Source organism: Anopheles funestus, chromosome 3RL, assembly GCF_943734845.2.
Source record: "Anopheles funestus chromosome 3RL, idAnoFuneDA-416_04, whole genome shotgun sequence".
Lineage (NCBI taxonomy): Eukaryota > Metazoa > Arthropoda > Insecta > Diptera > Culicidae > Anopheles > Anopheles funestus.
Window position 1 is genome coordinate 31,085,879 of NC_064599.1, and position 24,471 is coordinate 31,110,349.

General features: G+C 39.7%; 1 protein-coding gene across 5 annotated transcripts in view; it reads left to right on the forward strand.

Annotated features, from left to right (window-relative positions):
• LOC125770927 (Down syndrome cell adhesion molecule-like protein Dscam2) overlaps positions 1-24,471 on the forward strand; it is a 369,720-nt gene that overhangs the window by 45,059 nt on the left and 300,190 nt on the right. For all 5 annotated transcript variants that reach the window (XM_049441012.1, XM_049441008.1, XM_049441010.1 and 2 more), the window contains exons 2-5: positions 10,212-10,538; positions 17,305-17,466; positions 17,544-17,690; positions 19,396-19,513. In XM_049441012.1, coding sequence (XP_049296969.1) covers positions 10,212-10,538; positions 17,305-17,466; positions 17,544-17,690; positions 19,396-19,513 — 754 coding nt within the window. The remainder of the gene's footprint in view (positions 1-10,211; positions 10,539-17,304; positions 17,467-17,543; positions 17,691-19,395; positions 19,514-24,471) is intronic.

Consider the following 24,471-nt stretch of genomic DNA (forward strand, 5'->3'; position numbering starts at 1 on the left):
TTGCTTCGCGACGCTGTTCCTTTTTGGGAACGACCAAACACACCAAGCGCCATACTGGTGGCGCCGAGGGTGTTGAGCTGCCGACGAGAGCATTTACCGTTTCACACGGTTGAAGTGAATTACGTGATGCTACCATCCGGGGAATGCGCGTGTCTCACCGACCGGCCGAGTGCTGATTCAACAACGTGTCAGCCGAAAGGTACCTTGATGCTGGATGGGATTGAAGAATGACGTGGGCATCCACATCAACAAAATGGGAAACGGGTTGCGCGGGCAAAAGGATTTGTTGTTTCTAGTCGACGGAAAGATTAATTCCCAAGCTAAATGCTTTCGGTAAACAAGCGCCAGCGCACGGCTATTGGTTTTAACGGCACGGAACGGCGGGAGTCCGCTCGGGATAAATTTCTCCCAAAAGGCAAATCCCGCAACACTTCACCGACGGGTAGCTGCTGGAGTATGTTGCCAGCGGTACAGCAAAACAGATTCCAGAGCACCAGGAAAAACCGATGGCAATATGTTCATTTTCACTATCTCCGAACGTGGAAAAGACGAACAGGCTCATCCGCTGTTGCGCCGTCGTTTCGCCACAAAAAACCCCTGGCAACGTCTATAGTATGTCTAGCCCGTAATGAGTTTTTAAGAAGTTTGGGTTTTGGTGGAAAACTTTCGCACCGTAATTATGTTTGGCTATGACTCCAAGCGTCACGCTACCACCCCGGTGTTTTTGTTTGCATTCCTGGTTTGGCAGTCACGAGGCAGAGGGTCTTTCCCCGGGGGTTCCGGGTTCAGAGAAAAACCGCAAATGGTGTTGATGTGTCGAGAGGACGGCTCATTTACACTTGGCTCGGTTTCGAATGGGGTTTTTGGTGGGGTTGAATTTTGCTTCCTACTTTCCTTTCTATAGCTTTTTCTTGTTTCCTTTTTTCTCCCATTTTCTCTTTCTCCGGTTTTGCTCCAGGTTTTGTGTTCGCTCCCCAACTTCAAAAGCATGAAGCGCAACAGCATTGAAGGGATGTTTTGGCGGGGAACCGGGTGGAACCGAAACAGTTTTGTACTACGTTTAAGCAGCAGAGTTTAAAAATATATTGCAACATGGCCACAGAGACCCCGGTGCCTCTACCATTTCGCTGCCGGTTGGATTTAGCATCGTTTTCCCGTTCAGGGTTTTGCTTCCTCGTGGGATCAAACGGGGCACCGCCAAAAAGGGGTGTTGTGCTCGATTTTAATTTTCGAAATGGATCCTTAATGATTCATACCGCAGACAAATGTTGCCGCTTTCCAGTGCTTCATCTTCGCTGTTATCAATGTGATGAGCGGACGGTTTCTTTGAAGCTGGCTGGTCGGTGAGTTAAGCGGTCACGTACCACAGCCAAATGGCTTCTGTCAGGATCGAACCCATTTCACCAGGTTGTACGTAGTACGGTGAAGATGTGGATAAATGTTTTCTCCTTCCATAAGACGGGGTTACATTTTATAATACCATTTATCTACCGTTGCAAGCAATGGTGGTTGCCTTTACAAGTGAGGTCCAAGTGCATATAATACGCCAAAGTAATTAATTCTCGTGAAGCGAAATGCAAGTGAAGATACAGAGCAAAAATGCAGTAAAGTAATTAACGGATGTGATTAATGTTGCGCTGAATACATTGTATTCGGAATACTACTGCAACAAAATGTGTTGATAAAAAAAAACTACATTACGTTTATAATATGCTGTGCAACATAATTATTATTCTGCTTCGTTGGCCAAATAAACAGGTTTGTGTACTCGATTTTTTTTAAACCGGGTGTCGGATTATCCGCATCACTAAGAAATGACAGTTTCAAAGTCGATATGTCATATTAACTGCAAAATGAATGTCCGAAAACACGAAAGACTTCCATAGTGGTTGTTACAAAATTCCCAAGTAACGAAAGGAAAAATGTAGAATTGAAAACAATTTCAAGTAACATACAAAATAGATCGATAATTATTAGTGAAATAGCAGAAGTATCAATTATCCGTACTGTCCGATTACCCGGGAAGACTAGGGGTATGGCTTTTATTGTAAATCTATTCAATAATAACCAAAAATAATCAAACCGGTAAATCCGGAAAAGAATATTATTGTATTTGCTGAAACAAACTACATACAAAACTATTTGTGAAATAAATTTTTAAATAAATTTTTGATTAAAATAATTTGAAGAATACTTATAACCAATTCGAATCTCGAACTTTTTAAAACTCATATACCTACGACTTTGATTCACTCTTTGTTTGAAAATTCAAACCCAATTGAGTAACACAAATCGATGTTCCAACAATATTTCGTTTTGCTTTCTTACCGCTTGAAGCTATACCAAGATTTAGCAGGATTGTATTTGGTGATGTATTTTGAATGAAGTACCTTTTTTTCCCGGAGACCAATTTAGCAGCGTTTCTCTCAACTTGCTTCTATTTATTGTTTTTCAAATGTTCCAGATTCGACGATGTAGCTTAGAAAAACCGGTCAGCAACCGGTGAGTTTAAGGTGGTGGAGCAGTAGAGAAGAAACTGAAGCTCCTGTGTGTGTGTTTTTTTTCTCACACAAAAAAAGGTTTCTTCCCCTAAAGGCAAAGATTCATTTCACTCCAAAAAGGACACAGAGTTTTCACTCTAACGCTTACGGTTTTACACAAGCCGCAGGAATCGGGTTGCTGTCGTTTTTTTTACCTTCCCTCAATTTTTTGTGTCATTCTTTTCCCCCTCGTTTCGAGTCCATTGAGCCGCACATCGTCCAACCACATTTCAACTTCCAAACATGGCCTGGCACGAACGGCTCTAGGGTGTTGCCGCTTTTTTTCGGGGCAATGTTAGCAAAATAGAATGTACCCTCCAGGGGGGGGGGGGGGGGGGGAGGTGACTGGTGGGGGGCTGCGGGCTGAGTAGCAAATGTTGAATGAAAATCCTTTCCTACCGAGAATGACATTATTCTGCACTGGACGGCGATAGGCTGACGGAAGGCATGAAACCGAGCGACCGTGTACACGGCTTCAGAGATAAAGGATACCCGGTGGGAGTTTCACCAGGTACTACTACCAGTGAACGAGCATGCCCATCCATCCGTTTCGCAAATGGGAGGATTCTACATGAACCGTAAAATATTAATGAGCAACTTTATCCGCCCGCAGGGCTGCACAAAGCTACGCGACCCGGTCGGGACGGAGTTGTGGAAGAACCCGTGGGTCTATCGAAAAGTTATTCGACTCTAATGAGAGTGGCGTGTCACTCTGTCTCCCTTTCTCTCTCTCTCTCTTTCGCCCGGCGTTCGAACAAGAAGTTAAAAGAAATGTTCTATACCGAAAAGCTTTCCGACCCAGAAAGCATCGGAGAGGATAAAAGGTGCAATCAAACTTAACACCTTGGGCAGCATTTTTTGTAATTTCCCGAAGTGATGTTTAGCCGCGGTCTTGTGAGGAATCGTTGTTTCCCCGTGTTTCCAGGCCATGCCGGCCGGGGAGGGGAGCGTATGAAATGGTATCGACCAGCTAGAATATGCTGCCATATCAAACACAACTCGACACGCTGCTGGTTTTTTCGTCGATGGTACATTTAACCTCATTTCCACCGTTTCATGTGCCCCCCGCACAAGATTCAAAAGTGTTCCTGAAAATTTACAATCCCAAAGCAAACGTCCGGAGGGGTTTGACAGAAGGAAAAAAAAACATGGAACGGATAATGCAGCTTGAGTGTCCTTTATGATTGCAATCAAACCGATGCAAAAATTGGGTTAAAATTTCAGTGCTACTCCAGAGAGAATAGAAAATAGGAGATGCTTTACCATACTGTTTGCTTGAGTGGTTGGCTGCACTATGCTTTTCTGTGCAAGAACTTAGTATTGCTGATAGTACAATCAGCGTTAAAAACCATGTAGCGAAAGACTACAAATGAAAGTATATTTTCAAAATATTGTGATGACTTAAATATTTCTTTATATAATATAAAGGAAGTATAATAAAAAGTAAGTTATTAGACCAAAAAGAGAACATAGTTGGTCTCTTATTTTAAGGTCTCTTTGAGGTTTATTAAGGTCTCTTATTTTTGGAGAGTTCAACACGAATTGAAGCGATACACGAAGAGGATATCCGGGGACGGTATATGTGGGTAGTGCCTGTGAATAATGAGAAAATAATTTTTGTCTGAGCTCTAAATTACTCTTTATGACAGTTTTTCGGATCGTTTCTTTCAATTTCCCAAAATACCAAAAATACTCGAATTGAAGTATCGGAACACCTTTTTTTAACCATTCGCTACACTTTGTCTTTAATTATCAACAAATAAATTTATTTTACATTAAGTTACTGTTTTAATCAACAATTGAACATACAAAAATTTAGAACTTCAGAATGAAGACAAACTTTGGGATTAAACAATGTATCGAATGAATTTGTTTATATCAATTTCGTATAATTAAGGAAATGATGACATGTTTGCTGCGAAAAAAATAATGGATTGCCAAGTAGAAAAATGTTTGCTATTCAATTTACAACACATAAACCATAATTTCTTTTTTTTCATTAGAATATTCTGAATAGTTAATAGAAAAATTCCCGACAAACGCACAAAAACTTCCATAAAGGGCAAGTAAATATGCGCTTAATAACACAAAAATAAAATTTTCCCCGCACTCCCAACAATAATTCCACAGAAAATGTTAGAAAAGAACATGTTGGAAGTTTGGCAAATGGAAAAACAATATTCCGTTGGTCGTACACTGTTCTACGATGGAAAACAATTCACCCATAACCATGTTTAGCCGTTAGCTTCATTTCAACAAAATCGACCAAGTGGTGCAGAAATATTTACTGTGCAGAAGTGAACACGGGATACATACACCATAAAGAAAGAAAAAAACAATTCCACTGCCCATCGTGCGAACCGCCGAATGTGACACGAAAAAAAAAACCTGAAACGAACCCATCAACCTCCCATGAATGTTGGTCGACTCTTGTTTTTTTTGTTGTTGTTGTTTGGCCTCTTCTTCACTCCAATCCTTCAATCGTTGTGTACGTGAAAATGAAAGAGAAAATATTAATTAAAAAAGTTTTACTTCATTCGCGTACCATACCACGGGGTTTTGGCATTCGGGTTCGCATACTGACGCGGCCGTAAAAGCGGTAATGTTGCACAGCTGTGGGTTCTGGCATGGTGGGGGTGTTTTCCGATGCCTTTGCGAACCTTTTGTTCTTGGAGCAGGAACTAGGACGGTACCGGAAAATTGTACTGCTTGTTGAGCGTGTGAATGAACGCTAGGATCAAGCTTTTGCTCAACCAGGCGGGCAGTTCGTTACTTTGCCTCCCCCGGAACAACATTCAAGTGGTCCGACGAGCTGTTGTCGGGTGGAATATGCATAAATGGATAAACACAGCATAAGGGGAAAAAAACTAGTCTGCCGAGGTTCTGTTTCGATAGAGCAAAAGATTCCTCGAGGGTAAAATCTGTACTCAATAAAAAGGTGCATTAGCCCGGGTACAGTTGAGTTCTAAAGTGAATATAAAAACATTGCAAAATTAAAGCTGGAAAATTGCATTTGAAACATCGTATAACTTACTTTGTGTAAATAATAAATTTAGAAATATTACCAACCAAAGGTATTCCAAAAATTTGCTACTGCAAAAAGTGTTAACGAAAATACTCGAACTAGCAAGAGAAACGGACGATGAAACCTAATCACATTACAATTACTCACAATCAAAGATCCTTATTTCTCTCCACAAAGCCCATCAACGGCGAACCCACAAACAACGTGTGGTAGAGAGCATAGTCACACACACACACATCGAATCAAGCAGTCCAAGACCGCACCGCGAAACTTTGCCATTTCAATTTCAATTTTCAACTCCATTCGTAAGTGGCTTATTCGAGGCTGAAACCATCCCCGGGTACAATACTCCCCTATGCCGATCGTACTACCGAGTATTCTGCTGTAACTCTATCGAAGCAGAGAGAGATAGAGAGTGAAAAAAAAGCGAATAGTTGTTCTAGTTCATTTTACGTTTTGCTTCTTTACTTTTTCCTGACTTCCTGCTTTTTTTCGTCCTCCTATTTGCCACACTTGAATATGATTGCATTTGGCATGTTGCACCATCATCATTGCAGCAAAAATGGAACTAGCGAGCGTACGGGGATGGATCTCATCCGTATCTTGGTGCCAGTCGTTACAGCTCACTTTGCTCGTACGAAACACTCTATGAAACGGATATTGGGCGGACGAGGAATCGAATGCAAGATGCGGTCTGTGTACTATAAGCGAACAGGCAGCTCAGCTCTACACTACGGTACTTTTGCAGACACCCGGCACTGAGCATCTTGGGTCTTAAAGGGTCTACATAATGTTTCCTTCCACTAGCGCTCACTGTACGGGGTGGTTCCCCAGTTATTTGTCTCCGTACGGAACCTTGGCAAGATTTATAAATTGGTGTGATTTCATGCGATCGACTTCCTTGGAAGGATGCAGTTGGAAATTTTATTTAAAATTAATGATTGTTAATGTTGGATGTGTATGCTATTTGTGTGCGTGTTTTTTATATTACTTGAATATAAACACTTTGAGTAATTAAATATTGTTCCATGTTTGACAATTAAATTTATTATTTTCTTTAACCTATCACTTCATTTTGTCTTATTTCGTCTTTTTTTCTTGTTTTTAGTTATCTTGCTTTTTTTCTTTTCTTTTTTTCTGGTTTTTAGTGATCTTGCTTTTTTTTCTTTTTTCTTGTTTAGATATTTAGTTTAGTTGTACTTATGATTTAGCTATTTTGCTTTTTATTATGTTTTCTTAAATATTTGTAGCTTAATTACACGCTTTTCTTGGATATTTTATATGATGTAAGTATTTTATAATCTTTTTGCTATTAGAACTGTGTTGCAGTTGTTACAAAGATTCTTTTACTTATACCTTTACAAATTCTTATGTGTATAAAACATTAACTTGACCCAAGAAGTCATTTTTAGTAAAACTACAGAAACATATTTTTATGCAAATAATTCTAAATTATAAATCTAATATGTAGAAATTGTACAGTCAACTAAACAATTCACTGTTTTTAAAACTTGTTACTCCAAAATTATATCTTCAAAGGAAAAATGTGTAAAATGCTTCACCGTTTGATTTTACACAAACATTCTTAAAGTTGCACCGAATCGATGGCTTTTTTAGATGGATTCTAAGCAATAGGGCTAGAAGAACGAAAAAAAACACACACACACCCACTGATACCAATATAAGAGCATTCGACCGTAAACCTGCGTCCCATTTATAACGAAATGCAAATAAACTGTGCGCAGAAAATCCTTCTAATTATTTATTTACCTTCACTTACCGGTTTCACAACTGCACCACCGGAAACGATTCGATTCGAGGGCGGGTTCGAGTTTATTTGCTGACTGCGTGTATCCGTTTGGTGTTGGAAGTATTTTTCGCAAACTAATTACCCGCAGTAAACCAAACTAAATGGTTGTCGGAGGGGCGTTTTTTTTCTTCTGAGAGTACTATCATAAAACCCAGATATAAATATTGTTAATTTATGTGATTAAAATTTGCATAAACTACAGCATTCGGTACGTATCTTGTGCTGTGAACGGAAGAAAATTGTCATTTGGCTTCTTTTTGGGGGAAAAGGTTTGCTTACCACTTTATAGAAACGAGCTTGATGTTCTCCGTTTTTGCATCTTCTGCATACGATTGGCAATCATGGAATATCGATACAGAAATAGGCCGCTTATGATGCTCCAATTTCCCAACCCTTTGTTTCCCACCGGCAGATCAAAACGGTTTTTGCAAAATATGGGTGAAATATTCCATACCCGTGTTCCGGCACAAAACCCGGTTTTGCACATTACCGTACCGAGTTGGAGAGTGAGAGAAACTAGACCATTTCGACCAGCAAACGGATCAGACGTGGTGTGCAGAGAATAGAGAAAGCTGGCGGTAATTTTTATTATTAGAACTAACGGAACGGGCAAAGTGGAACGATTCTGTCGGGCAGAATGGAAGAAGTGGCGCTAAAGCGCTGCACTAGAGAAGGAAATCGAGCTATCGAATCCATCTGCAAACCAGTGCCGTTCATTCATATCCTGAAACGACATATTCCCTTGTACCATCGCCATCACCATCATCATCAGCATGATGGTCGTTGGGAAAGTCCCGTTTTTTTGTGTTTGTTTTGTCTGCTTCAATTCTTTCAGCCTGAGCAAAAATGGCATTCTCAGAACCCGAGGCAAAAGGGATGGTCTGGGCTATTACGGTGGCCAGTTTGCTCTATTGACCAGCTGGCTCTAAGCTTTTACCCACACCGCCCGTTTATGTCTTCCACTTGCCGTGTGCCATGTTGCAACAATATTCCAGCCATCGCGGGCATAACTGAGATTAACGTTTATGCTTGCTTGCCGAGAGTTTAGACACAGCCAACACGGGCTGTAAGTGTTGGGGATGGTGGATGAGAAGCAAGAGGAGGATTGTTTTATCCTGTATCAGCATATGTTGTTCGAAATGGCTTGCATCGAATGTGGTCGTTGGGTGATTAGAGTGGGTTAGCTTGCAAGAAATAAAAAAAAACATAAAGAAATGTGTTCTATGAGAAGTATGATAAGACAGAATAAAAAATAGGCAATATTTGTATGCCGGTAAGATTTAATTCTCATCAAGGGGTTTTGCTAATAATATGCCGAGAGTGTAGTTAGCAAAAAGGGGAATCAAAAAGGCCGACCTAATTTACTCAATATTGCAGTAGATACAACAATATTTTATATATAATTAAATAACTAAGTTTACGGTGTTTTTACGTAAAATTTCTAACATATTTTTAAGATTGTTCCTGAGAAGCTCCGAACATTTTGCTCAAGTTATTGAATTATATTTGTGATTACCTCGATTCAAAAGGTCGAATAGAATAGGTAGTCGAATAAGGCGAAACCTGGACTATACGGTAGTCATGTTAGAATTTATTCTAACTTAACAGTTTTTAATTGATCTTGTCTGATATTCTAGCTATTTTTCCTTCATTTTGTTCGATACCTTTCTTACCGTTGATCATTTGAACGCTGAGAAGTAACTCGTAATACATGACACACTTTTGATCCCACCATATACTGAGCATAAACTGTAAATTGTTTTTACACTTTTTTTGACTAAAAACTTACCAAGATTTTGCTCCAAAAACAAAATAAAGGCTATAGAAATGCCCAATTATAATGATAAAATATGTGATGTCTTAATGAATTCTAGAATTCCTAGTCTTAATATACCGGGAAGCGTCATTTTTCCTAAAACGCTGAAAACTTTTGTGTAGACCAAATAGTTGTTCGAATGTATTAACTCTCTGTAAATAGCTATTACACATTCCTTGATAGTTGTTCACATGGCAGAATAGTCATCTCACTTAAAGTTACTTCACTCAGCAAATGTTTGTCACCCAACCGCATACATCGATTATACATAGAATTAATTCTAGCGGTTAGCGTTCATCAATTTGCAGCACCGTACATCATGCGATTGGGGGTGGGCGTCGGAATCGTCGGCATTGAAACATGCCTACCCGGCAGCCGGGTTTTTGTGTACCATTCCATCCCTTACCATTTTCACTATTATGCTAAGTTCTGCTAGCTTCAAGAGAATTGTTACGCTAGGGCGAGCCTATGTTTCACAATCCCGAAATGCATAGAATTTCCGTTTCCGACTCGGGCAGGAAATGACAACGGTACCAACGTCAATGAGATCCCTGCTTTCTCTTCCCTTTTCCTCGTTTTGTCACCCTTCCATCGTTCAAATCCTTTCAAATATACACACACACACACACAGACACACACACACACACAAGCAGGACTTAATTATCGTACCCGGCAGCGAAACTTCGGAGAACCGTGATTGTTGACTTTTAATTAGTTTTACCGATTAGACTTATTTACATGGGGAATCATCGACAGCATGATGCGGCCGCTGTCTTTAAGTTGTCTAGATCGACTTCCATCTGCGGATGTGACTTCGTTTTCAAATCGAGTTTAGAAATATAAAAATTATTTAGTCAACTGAGCAAAATAACCTAAGACCAATGAAATTAATAGGACAAATAAGTCATTCGCTAGGCTAATTTTGATATTTAATCCCTGTGGCGTGCCACTGCTTTTTTCTGTTATTTGTGTATCACACTGACTGATTGTGCACTGTTTTCTCCTTTTCTTTCATTCCAGAACTGACAGCCGCTTTCGATTCGCATCTCCGGGGACCTTCGTTCGTGATGGAGCCACCGTCTCGGCTCGAGTTTTCCAACTCGTCCGGCGGTTGGCTGGACTGTTCTGCCTCCGGAAGTCCTCAACCCTCGATCGACTGGCTGTCGGTGGATGGGACGTCCGTCGGTGATGTCGGTGGCGTACGGCGGGTGCTGCGCAACGGGACACTGGTGCTGTTGCCGTTCCCTGCCGCTGCCTACCGGCAAGACATCCACAGTACAATCTATCGATGCGTAGCGTCAAACACCGTCGGACGGGTCATCTCGCGGGATGTACAGGTCCGGGCAGGTAAGACTTCATCGACAGCCCGATTTGATTCAACCATACCTCGGGCCCGGGTTCAATTTCCGCCGTACGGCTACTAACCACGTGCACGCAGCAAAAGCACTGTAGGTGCTGTAGGGAATCACGAATCGTATCGCAACGAACACAAAGACAAACGCCGACAATGGAATGGCGGGGTGGAAAAAAAGTACAGACGAAGGGACCCGGACCCGGACACGGGGGTAACTTTTCCGGTTCCGCTCGAACACGCTCTCAATCACATTATAAACGAGAAAATCTCGTGCTACGTGATTGGAATTAATTCCGGAATTTTTACTCTCTTAATCTTCGAATCTTTCCTCACACCCTCGGGCCTAATGGTTTCCGGATCGCAGAGGTCCGGTACGGGGGGGCTGACGGGGTTTTGCACGGGGACAATTCCATGCCGATGCAATGTGCCGTTGTTTGTGTTGTTTCTTGCCCCATACTGCCCTCTCCCATCCCCGCTCTTGTCCTTTTTGCTATACGATCCTTCCAACCGTTCGTTATTGGAATGGTTGCTGTCGGTACGTTCGTGCGCTAGCATCGTGAGAAGTTTTGTCATCCCCGGGTTTCAACGGCAACCGAAAGCGTGCGCGGGTGCGCTACGTCCTGCAGACGTAAACGGTGTGACGGATGGCGTGACTTGACAAGAACGTGACGTGAGCATTGGCCCCGAGCATTGGCTATATTTGTTGACCCGGCCAGAAAACCATTCCCCGCGGGGGAAAAGAGGTTTAGGAAGATTGTGAACCTCGCCGCACTTCACTGAATCGAATCGGAAAGCAAAGAGTGGTGAAGATTGGAAAACTAGGTTTTCTAGAAGTTTTAAATTGAACTTCATTCCATGGTGCGGATTTAACACTAGTATTTCTACTTTCATTGCAAAAGTTACCACTTGTTCTGGAACAATACCTACGGATAGCATTAAATGGTTGATTGAAAATGTGTTTGAAAAGTTTGTGTACGGCGGTTAGAATTTTATTTTCTTTTATTACAATTATTATAATTATTATAATTTTATTACAATTATTAGGAAAGACGCTGATTAAAATTATTTACGTATGGATAAGATTTCAACACATTGCTAAAAGAACTTAGCTATCATAATTCACATACAGGTAGATAAAGTTTAATGTATATAACATATAAGGTAGCGGCGGATCAAACTTCTCGGAGGCCCTAAGCGGAATGGTAATTGGAGCCCCAAAAATAAAGAGAGTCGCATTTTTATTTTTTTTTATTATTTTTCATTTTTTTTATATAAAGTATTATTTGAGTAAAAAGAAACTTATATCAACCAATTCAATTTATAAAATTTTACTAAATTTTCCAAAAAGCCTAAAGCCTTAGGAAATTTTCAAATTTTTATTTTTTTTAAATTTTTTTATGGTTGTTTTTTATTTTTTTATTTAAATCATTATTTAAGTGAAAAGAAACTTATTTTTACCAATTCGTATTAAAGTAAATCAATTTATAAAATTTTGCCAAGTCTCCCAAAAAACGGCTAAAAAGGTCTTAGGACCAGTGGCGGTTCAAGCTTCTCCGAGGCCTGAAGCGGAATGGTAATTGGAAACCAAAACTAAAGAGACTCGCACTGTCGATAGACTTAAATCAATGAGATTTATTTTGCATAGATCCACTAGATCCGCTCGGAGGAAGCATCAAAAATTTCGGAGCCCATTTAACATCGGGGCTCCCCGTGGCCGCTTAGTTTGCGTAGTGGATGATTCGTCTCTGCACAACTGTTTTATGAGAAATGCAATTGCTAAAAATGTTTTCTATTCAGTCGTTGATCTCATTTTTTTCTCCTTATTTTATTGTCTCAAGTTAAAATACTAACTATTTTAAAACACACTTTAAAGCAAACCGTGAGTGAAGCGTTTAATATTTTCCTTTCTAACCTGATTTTAAAGCAGTAAAAAAGTTGCAAAACAAGTTGAAAAATGTAAAAAAAATCTAAATAAAAACATTTTGCAACAAAAATTTAACTGAAGTGAGACAAGGATTACGAGACGATTTTAGCTTTCATTCCTTTCTTGAATTAAAAAGTTCACTTTTAATTCTCAAAATGCTTTCAAACCGTTTGTTTTTTTTAAACCATTTTAAAATGACTAAATGTGACAAGATACATATGTGTTTTCTTCACTTGTTCTATAGTTATGTAGGAGAAGAATCACGAATTTACTGCTTTGTGAAAACCTTTTTGGTAGTGTTTATAAATGCTATGCAATGTATGAAGAGATGTATTCATTTATTTTTCTTTTTGATGTACTAGAATATAATTTTAATCACATTACAATCATTTGATTGAACAAAACCAATTCCACCAACCATTATCGGTAAAAATTTCAACTGACACTTCCAAAAACACCTATATTTGTCGACAATTTTATCAGCTAACTGAGAACAACATTTCTTTGAGTATGTTGGAGGAATGTGTTTTGTAATGTTTTTGAAAATTTTTTTCGAAAATATTTATCTAAGACTCCAGTTAGCAGTTAGTTAGTAAATTTTCAATTCCTATACTAAATATGACGACTACGGAATGCAAACAAAAAAGGGAGAAAACAAAAAAAACACAAAAATACACTTCCCAAACCAAACTGAAGTAACCCACAAGCACAAGCAAATTAGGCAACTTCGTACCGAGCTCTTCAGTTGAGCTTTTTTCGAACATGGACCAAAACTTTCACCTGCGGTAGTTAGTTCGTTCGCAACGAAATTACAGCTTGCACCGTCACATGCGAAAGGCGTACATTTACGAGTCCGAACTCGGGATTTTATTGATGCCTTCTGAAGCGAATTCCTAAATTCTCGAGATCTGGGTATATGGTAGGATGTCATTTAGTTGGTTCGTAGCTTGAAGCTAGCGTACGAGCAGCTAGTCCGTCGGATGGTGCCCAAGGTAGAAGAGAAATCTTTTTTTTATCCCGTTCGCAACATTCTTCCCTCCTACACTTGGCCGTACCTTGCAGTGCCTTGCAAGAATTTTGCATAATTGGATAATGAATCGGGACGGAGTAAATTGATGAAATGGTTGGCTGCTGAACGGATTAAGCGCTAAAAAATGTCTAGCGTCGGTGGAAAATAAAGTCGAACGGGAAATTCCTGCCACCATTGCTTTCACACACACCTAAGCTATTCCGCTGTAATCTCGCACCGAGAAGACTACCGAGTTTTGCGCGCGGTATACATTGGCACTTGGCACTGGCCAAGCACAGAGCATCCAGCGGTGGGCGTGTGTGTACGTACAGATGAAAAGCTCCAAACGAACGAGGAATGAACCTGCTTGGCGTAATTGAATTTCTAAAGCGTGTACTGCACGGATTGTTAGATGCAGTAGTCGGCAAAAAAAAGAGGAGCACACAAAAAAAAACAAATCTCCGGACGGTTAGTTTCGTTGCTATTACGCGGCACAAGGAACGTTGTTTTTTGTTGGGGTGTAAAACGTTAAAAAATCATTAAAATTAAAAAAAAAAGAGTTCAAACAAACAAGCAACTCGAAACAAGCATAACAGCAAAAATAAAAAAAAAAACATAAAAAAACAACCCAATGTAGGAAAACATTAATTTCGTACCTAGGTAAAAATAACATAACGAGAAAAACAAGAAATCGAAAAAGCTCGTTTGGTAGTGTAGTTGTAAAATGAAGCAAACATTTTACAATATTTATTTATGTTTGAAGCTGTTTGCACAAGAGAATTTTCGGGGTTAGGAAACTAAAATTTACAGTTAAAAATGAAAAAGAATTTTTTCACTATTTCGTTAATATTACTTTTAAAGCTCTGCAGTGCAAGTTTTATGAGATAGATTTTCTTTTCTGAAATTTAGATTTCATTTTAAATCTGCTTTCGCAAACGGTGGCGGTTTGGAAATTAAAAATTTCAAAAGAATGTCTGAATGATTCTCTTTGCCATGTGCTTCAGTTTCTTTTTCATTATGCAATGAACGAAATTTGTTTTCAGAGGTCATAAACACACAAAAAACACGTGCCAGCTTCCAACCACAACAGTTCTAATACTCCAAACAGACGTGTTTTGGTTTGTAGCTACAAAAGAAAACACTTGCAACACGGAATGTCTTGTGCAATAGTAATGTTTTTTTTTATTCGGTATATGTAAAAGTTGAATATTTTTGTAATTAAACCCAGAATAAACGGAACGCGGGATAAAAATGTTACACAACATAAACACAATGGTGGTCCGAAAAAACCACAAGCAAATGACCATAGCAAACACGGCGCAATGAAATTACAAAAAATCGGCAAAGAAAAAGGAAACTCAGCCTAACCCGGGGCACAGCAAAAACAAGGATAGATGAAAGAAGAAGAAAAATAAAACAGAAAACTCCCCCCCCCCCCTGTCTTTAGCATCCGGGTTGGGAAAAGAAAAATCTAACCGGTCGGAAACACGTCGAGAAGTCATCTAATGAACCAACACCGGTTGGGCTTCAGCGGAATCACCGGTTGGCGCCCTGTTCCGGTCGTTCGGGAACGAATGAATTTTGTTTTGCCAAGGCTATTGCACTTTTGCTCGGCCATCCCCGGTGAGGTTTCTGGTTGTGTACCCTTAGCATTTTGTTTTTCTTTTTTTTTTTTGCTTGTTTGTTGTTTGCATTTTACTAGTATTTTTTTTTTACTCGTCCTTTTGGTTTGTGTGTGTGTGTGTGTTTGTTTTTGCGGAAAACTTTTTGCCTTCACGGTGCCATTTTTGGTTTGGTGCTCGTTTCCCGCCATTTTGTGATGTGGCTCTGAATGACTCTGTACAAGTCAGCCCTTTATTTGGTTCGTCCCGGTTACTCCCCGCCCTTTTTCTAAGGGAAAGAGTGGGGAGGAGAGAGTGACGACAAAACGATAGGTGCACGACCATTTGCCATGGTTAGGTAACGCGGCGTTAGGATAACGACCAGCTTGTACGGGCTAGTGCTTCGCTCTCTCGCTAATTACTTCGTAGCCGGGGCATGAGCCAAACGCTAAAGCCATCGGCGGAAAACGTTCGCTTTTCATTCGTGCTAGGTGGCGGTGTGTCCGCTTTTGCTTCCATCCATCCTACCGGGTCGACTCGTAAGGTTTAATTACTCGCCAGTGTTCCCACCGAAAAGGAAAAGCATTTCTTTAGCGTTCTGTTCCCCCATCGCAGAAATATGCTTCTTTTTGTCCGAGTAGATTTCTTTCTGTTTTGTCTTAACAGAGAGAGAGAAAAAAAATCCAGCACCGAAACGAAATGGCATTTGGTTGTGTGTTTTGTGCTGCAGTAAATCAACATTTTCTCAGCAAAATAAAAAATGTAATGGTCGAAAATAAAAAAAGAAAAAATACACTTATGGGTAGGAAATATTTTAAACATAAATATTTAAATTATGTTATGAAAAAAAGTTAAACAGATATTGTCAAAGAGCAAATGAAAAATATAAACCGATTTACTAGCAAATATAAGCTCATATCATACCAAAAATCGTACACGATGAAGCTTTTATGGATGAGACCAACCAAGCACCATTCCAAGCTGTAGCAAATTTGTTTTTCCAAAAACCGGCCCTAAGAAGCTTAGCTTCCTTCCTGAACTACATGTTCAGCTGCAAAAACCGCACTGCGGCTGTGTTGTGATAAGGTAATAAAATGTAAATATGTGTGGAGTTTATATACTTTTGCAGGCATTAGATAACAACCATTCACGGTTTAATGTCTTCATCTCGTGTTCAAGTGTCAATTGCGTTTAGCTAGCTCTTTTTTGCTTAGATTTGTATACATTAAAGAATTTAACAAAATGATTTACTACAAAATTCGTTGGAATAGATTAACTTTGTGTATAAAATCGTTCCGAACTTTGAATAGCAGAAGATAGCAGCATCAATGATATCAATATTTATTAGTTGAATCAGCCGAATCATCTTACACAAGTGGTAGCCAAAGGATTCCCTAACATTGGTCTCGTTACAGAAGGTTTCAGCAGAAAAGTGGATCTTAGCAAAACCCAATCATATCACCCTTAAGGGTCAAACGGAATGAAAAAGATACACACCTCAACCTTGCACACCTTGCCGCAAGGGCTGTGATAAGTAGAACTAGTAGGATCAACAAAAAAAAAATACTCCCAGGTCGTATCAGGTGTTGCACATTGATTATGATGAATGTAACGAAATAATAAAGATCCGTTTTATTTTTCGTAATATGATTGGGTTTTTGCTTCCCACCAGTCCTTATAGTGAAAGGGGTTTCTAGTCTGAAGGTGGATCTATCCGGTTTCTAGCAAACTTCCCGTTTGACGAGAACAGACCAAAATTTTACTTACTTTTTATGGCACGGCACATCGAAAATTGTCCCAAAAAACGTGAGGGTTGTACCTTTATTTCGGAAGGCTTTTTTGTTGGGGGGAGTCGAAAAGGTTGATTGGTTCCATGAAGGACCGTCGAGTGAAATGCCCCCGGTTTACGTGAAATAGAACCAATACCTTATACTCTTGATGGACTCATCAACACGTTCCATTGTCGTTGACCGTTTTGAGGATCAAAACTCATCAAACACTTCGTGTTTTGTTATTAGGAATGTTGGAAGTATTTTTTTGCTTTTTGCAAAAGTATGAGAAAGGACATTTTCACTATGTCATGTATGTTGTGGATAACATTTCAACAGTAGATTCAAGCTATTGTTTGACATGTGGATAACATTGGACAGCCCAATATGCTTACGCTTAAACTCACCTTAATCACTTCTTTCTCTCTTTCTTTCACACACATTCTCTCGTTTCAGTCGTTGCTCAAGCGTACAAAGTTGACGTTGAAGTGTTGGCAGCTTCCCGCGGTTGTACCGCGATCCTGCGTTGTGTAGTGCCTAATTTTGTTAAGGAGTTAGTAAGGGTCGTTTCCTGGGTACAGGAACCGGCATTCTACATTTATCCATCCCTGCAAGGAGGTAAGCTTTCCAGTCCAGTAAAGTATCTTTTTGTCCGTGTTTTTTTTAAAGTACCATTTCTACTGCTTTTGTGCTAGATGGCAAGTACCACCTGCTACCGACGGGGGAGCTGCTGATACACAATTTAGAGTATAACGATCGCTACCCATCCTACCGGTGTCGGACGATGCACAAACTTACGCGGCAGGTCGTCACAAGCAATTCGGCCAAGATACGCATGAATGGTAAGTATCGGTGTACTACTACGTCCACAGAAGTAGCCGTGTTTGTGTATCGATTTTAATCACGCTTTACTTGGGACGGCTTTGGTAACAATATTCTCTTGAAGTTTGGAGTCGAAAAAGGACAGGACACTATTTGAAGAATAATATCTTCCATCTCACAAAAGTTTGATTTTTTCTCTTTTGAGTAAACCAAGGTGTACGTAGTGAATCTGAGATCTACTTTAAGTAAAACATAATTCCCTTTGAAAGTAACGTGTGTCAATGCACACCACCATCGATGTCATGAAAATGGCATCCACTGGGGAGTTTTTATTTTTCTAGTCCACAGTCCACATCCCATCGCCCACAGTGTCCAAATCGTCTCCCAAGAAACGAAGGATGAACATAATGTGTAACATCTCGCACCCAAAGCTGCAATGCGTTTTGTTGAGATGGAAGAAAGGAAAAGATAAAACCAATTCTTACATTACCCGAGCGTCCGGGACAACTCTTGGGCAAGCACTTGGGCAAAACAAAAAAAAATCCCAGTTACTCGGACGGCATGACAGTTTCGACGAGCAGGATACGTTTCCTGTAGAACTAACCCTCTTTGGCAGTGACCAACATCGCCAACACAAAACCGGCTTATGTCAGCTTGCGTAAGCGATGTTTGCGAACGAGCATGGACACAGCATGGTCGGGTTGTGTCGGAGCCCGAATGTACGGGCTCTCTTCCTTCCCATTTAATGGGATGATAGTGAACTGAAAGCGAAAACAAATGGAAACAAAATAGGAACCACTTCATGCAATTGCATCAATGCTTTCTCGGGCTTCCGGGACCGGCCGCTCGTTCTTCCTCTTGCTCAACCCTGGCAATGGTTTTTAAGCAGCTTTTTCCTTTGAATCAACCCAGTGGAAGCGAACCCGCTAGCAGCATCGTTGCCGAAAAGCTTGCAGCACAACATTTATTTCACGCTTCATCATAACAATGGGATTATGTAAATCTTCAAATGTAACAGCTACAGCTGGTTTGAAGAGTTCGGGAAGAACTTGGGAAGAGTATTGCAGAGCAAATGCTTGGTAGTAAATGTGCACAAACCCCAGCAAAAAAAGGAAGGAACTTTACGTCCTTGTAACTGACTCACGTCAGGCAGAAGTGACCGTCAGAAACAGTTGCCGTTGACTTATTTTGTTGCGTTGTAGTTGCCGCAAAGAATAATGTTAAAATTTATTCACTTTACTGAAAAATATTACACGACATAAAGTATGTTAACTACATGACGGCTTAACTATCGTTAAAATGATCTTTTAGGAACGCAGCTTAAAGGAATTTAAAAGTGTACATTTTATAAAAAAAGAAAACCGCAACATGAACGCAGACAAAATAGTTTCCATTCTTCAGCACAATGAGAACTGACGCTGGAAGTGGCGCCGGAACTGGGCGAACCATAATTATCGGCACAATCAGACGCTTTTGAAACAATTGTCCAAAAACTAAGCTACCTACTTACGGATACAAAAGAAATTCCTTTGCGCTAATAGCTTGCCGGCTTCCCTGCTCAACAAGGGCTTAATGAATGCCGTCGGCGAACGGTGTTAAACGATCTCGTCAAGCGGTACCCTCATACACCACCTCCCCCAAAAATGTTCCCAAATTTTGTTTGATCTTGCTCGGACGAGCTTTTTTTTAATTTACCATTTTCTTTTGTTTTCCCCCCGGGCACAGAACAACGAGGAATAGTTTCGCCAAGTGTCGTCGAGCATACGTCGCATGTTGCCGTTTCGCAGGACGAAGGTGCAGTGTTGCTGTGTGTCGCCCAAGGTTGTCCATCGCCCGAATACCGGTAAGCAGCCATTTTGTTTGAAAAGAAAAAAAAAACTTCTTCTGTAACTCTTTTGCTTAACAATAGCAGGTGTTTCACAAAAGCCAGCGCCTGAAGTATGCATGAGAATAATAATACTTTTACAATATGTTTCAGTGGATGATTGCACTAGACGTCGACGTTTCATTTTGAAGTTCATAAATAGAAAAAGAAAGCTATATATTTATAACGTACTTAGTTACTCTGTTTCGACAACTAATTGTGGAGTTGTTAACTCACTCTCTATACATATGTTCAGTAGACCCGATTAATCGCTGAAATAGTAAAATAAACACTATTTATTTATTAGTTTACTTTTATGCCAAGATCGACACAAACGACTCAAGAATTTCTGGAATAGCGCTGTCGGTAGTTCCAGTCACAGATAGTCATTTATTGGAAATGTGCGATCAAGATCAAAATAGTTTTTCAATTTCTTATCCATCAGTAAAACTTGTTTCGTTTAATAGGTGCTTTAAACTAGTGTTAGATGAATCTGATTCAAACTTATGAATCTTCATCAATGACACACTCTGAATTCGGTAGATTTTGAATTGATGTGAACCTCCACAGATTCAGATCAGCCCGATGCTGTATGTGGTAATGGCGCTGATCTAACAAAACAAGCAGCTTATATGCCGCACTGGATATCTCGCTATAAATAAACAAAGCAAAGAAAAGCCTCTTGAGATTATAGTACTACAAAGGAAAAAGTTGTACAAAAACAAAATTCATCTCAATCGGTCTTCACCATCGAATGCTTGCTGGATTATGTTTTCTTCTGTTGTGGAACAAAAATAGTTCTTGGTATCACAGTTAGTTTCCCCCTTATGAAACGTAGTATATAGAAATACAAGATAGTTATGACAGTATCTCGTCTATTTATTGATTTTGATAATAATTTAATTTGTAGAGTTTTAACTTATTGTCTCTTTAGGGGCGGCCCGGTAGTGCATGTGAAAAACGGCGCCCGTCCACACGGCAGGGACCGGGTTCAAATCCCATCCGGACCGTCTCCCCGTAGCATGGACTGACTATCCTGCTACGTGGTAAAATAAGTCTTGATACGGCCAGGCCATTCTAACCGAGCAAAAAAAAACTTATTGTCTCTACAAGAATTAGTTAAATTATTATAATTATGGTATAGTATAGTATATTTCTTTAAGTATGTATCATACAATAATTCCAATGATTACATTATTGGTTTCGGGCTACTGTAGTCCTTTACGCAATATTTTTGAATTCAATGAGTTCCTATTTCATGACGAATGTCATGTTCTGATATTCTTTTATCATTTTAAATTTGATACGGCAGGGAAAACTTTACAAGAAAAAACCCTGGTCACAGTGGCTAACAATAAAGGGAGAAGGCTATAAAAATTGGTCTAATGCTATTTTATCAACTAATCAAACTAATGCTAAGACTATCTAACTAAGTCACCATATTTTTTAATGCTTTAACCTCTTAACTAGTTTTAATTGGCTGACTGCACACTTTGCCTTATATATTTCTAACAAATGTTCTGCATATGGTATAATTCTTTTCATATCGGTTTTTATGTGTATGTCATTAGTGCTATGCCATAGGGGTAAATTTAAAATTTGTTTTATAAATTTGTTTTGAAATATTTGAATTTTTTTAAGATGTGTTTTAGCACTTTTTGCCCAAACAGGAAAGGCGTAAAGCAATATTGGCCTAAGGATGGATGTGAAAAGTAGGAGCTTATTTTTTAAATTTAGTTTCGATTTTCGATTTGTGAAGCAATACAAGGATCTCGAGGCTTTAATGGCGTTCTGTATACGATAGTCTATATGCTTTTTAAAAGTTAACCTTTTATCTAGAACAACACCTAGATATTTGACTTCATTTTGCCATTCGATTTGCTGTTTATTTATCTTTAGTTTGATTCGCGGGAGTTTTCTTTTACTTGTGCAACGTGAAAGATTATTATAATTATAACGCTCTTTAACTCGACAGATACAGCCACTCCATGAAGCGAAATTTAATGTTTTGTTTCATTGTTTCAAATCTTCCTATAAAATCCCATTTAAACGTCCTCCCATGATGAGAGGGTAATATATTCATTCCATCAATCCACCGAATAATCACTCCCACGGCATCTTCCGTTCGGTGACGTGACAATGTGCGCTAGGAAAATATATTTTCTACGTGCACAACGAAACATTGACAAAAATAAGAAAAAAAAAGTCCAAACCAACCAATAACGGCCAACAATCGATGTTTTCCATCAATTTCTCCAGATTATCACATTCCGCAGCGTAATTCGCATACATTTCCTTTCGATTCGATCGACCTTCCTACCGCCCAATGATTGCCTGTTCCCCGACGAAAAACCGTTTCCCGTACATGCCCGTCTCGATTGTCTTGTGGGTTGTGATGTTTCTTGTTTTATTTTTTGTTTTACTTTATTTTATACCCTCCAGCCCCCCACGCGAAGTCACATCTTGGTCGTGTTGTGCCTTTGCTAGGTTGACAACGTCGAAGGAAAATTAATTCAGCAGAGCGTCTGAGAAATCTCCGCACTGATTTCCATTGCAAATTATATCACGCTAGGGATTATTCTACTTGTACCAGGCTCTCTTTTGCTACGTTTGTGCGGTAGTACAGCGATTGCCATTTCTTCTTAGTAAAAATTAACATACATTATTGGAAGATTTTCCAATGTTTAATATGTGCTTTACAAAGCTTTACGAGATTATGTAACTAATTCTCGCTAAAAATGAGTTTCATGTTTAGTAAAGTCTACGTAAAACATTCACTCTAATGATACCGATTTTATGTGTTTTTCTGTACGCCAGTAGAAGTCGCCCTTTCTAGCTTGATTTTCCCCCGCACTGAGGGGCGCTGTCCTTGTCCTTGTTGTCCACTTGGAATAATTTAAAACGAATGACAAGCGTCTGTTTCCTAGCATCATCATGATTAATTGGATTTGGCAATTTTTCTTATTTGTCGTGTCTTTTTTTTCATATTTCTTTACTCCTCTGCCACCGAAGCAATACGCCATATATTCGTTACGTTTGAGCTGTTTCAGTTGGTCGGTTGAGTTGTTTTTCGTTGGGTTTAATTTTTCCAACATTTTAATTTTTTTGGCTACCATTGGGCTAACCATGAACGGGTCAAAATGGATGGCATCAGCAGCACGTCATCATCAAACGTCAATTTGGGTTATTAGGGAGGGGGGGATGGTACAAGTGATCGACCCAAACTGTGACACGGCACCTCAATACTTCAAGCTGATGGTTCCGATCATAAGCCTTTTGGACGGGCTGATTTGATGTTTTTGTGTTTCTTTTTCTTCTGTCCTGTTTCGTTGTGCTCCATTGTATCAACTATTGGCGCCAGCTGGCTCTTACTGGCAATTGGAGATCCGGTTTGTATGTGTGTGTGTCGATAAGCGAGAAACCTTTTCTGGATGGGTTAACAAATTCAAACACTTCGAAACCCTGCTCGTTAGCAGTTGAATTGAATTGTTATGCAACAGTTTAATTCTCTATCACTAAAAAAGGAAACGGGACTTGTTTTTTTTTTGTTGAGTTGAGACCCGACATGAAAACGAATCGTTAATTTATAATCCTCTGTTCATCAAGATTCGACTGTTCATCCCCACCGGGAACGGGTACAACCGTGAGCACGGTGTTGAGCTGAATAAGTTGAACCATTTTGTTTTACTTCGATTAACACACACAAGTCACAGCGGCAACGGTTGTTGCCTGGCTCTAATCACCTCGGCTCAAGTTCATCAGCTTAGTGCTTAACCCTTGATTGCACAAAGCGCTCATCTCGGCGCCATTCTTCTCCGAAAACCCCCTTCATTCGTGCCTGAGAGCATCAACTGCAATTATATTCATTTCCGCTCGTTCGTAAATGATTGCTAATTACGGTTGGCGGAACAAGGCATCGTTTCCATTTCCACGACACGGTTCCGTCCGTTCGTGTTTCCACCCAAAAAGGATATCGTCGCTACCGGGGCCACGAGGCCTTTCGTTTCAAAGCACATCGTGTCGGAAATGGGAAAAGTTTGCACTCATTTTCCGTAAAATCGCAAATGGTGCTTTGCTGTTTTTGTTTTTTTTTTGCACGAAGGCCTTAAAGTTTATTGGCTTAAGCGTTTCGTTGTGCTAAAATGGTAAAGCGAAATATCAGGGACCGTCGGTGTGAAACTTGTTCCACGTCATCCCGTTCTTTACGACAATCGTAAAATATTGTTTTGTTTGCACTTTAAACAAAATAATGCCAACAAAACAATTGGCCTTGTGGAGAATTGAAATTATCCCCCCCGTACATTCTAGTTAATTTTTGGGAGAACATCGCTCTCAATCGAATGAAGCTCATTTGAGGATTAACAGTACGCTCTTAGTCAGTAGTTTATCATATCAAATCGACAAGCAGATGAACATGGATTTTTTTATACCCTAGTTTACCCGGTATCGGACAATTTTTTCCTCCTTCCGACAAATGAATGCTAGTGGGGGAAAACGTGGCCAAAACCACAGCCAGAAAGAAAGTCAGTAGTACCAAAAACCGATCAGAATCAATCGAAAAGTACTTATCGGAAATGAAATCGAGAACTTTTTTATTCGTGCCCGGGCGTCCACAATTGCCGCTTGCCGCTCGTTCAGCATTTTATCAAATTTGAAAACGGAAAACAAACCGCACAAAACTTGCAGACACTCAAGTTTTAAGCCTTCAGCTTCCGTGTTATTCCTTGTGATGCGGAAGTTTTTTGGTGCCGTTTACCCAGCCAAGGGATACCGAACGGTGTTCAATAAGGGAAGGACGAAAACCCCTTAAGCCGTTCGTCGTACTTTGAGACGCGAGAGTAATCTTTTTCAGCTTTTGTGGAACAAACTTTTCACTGTGCGAATTTCTGGTAAGAAGAAAATGTACCCGTAAAAAAATACTCAATTTGTTTTTTGCT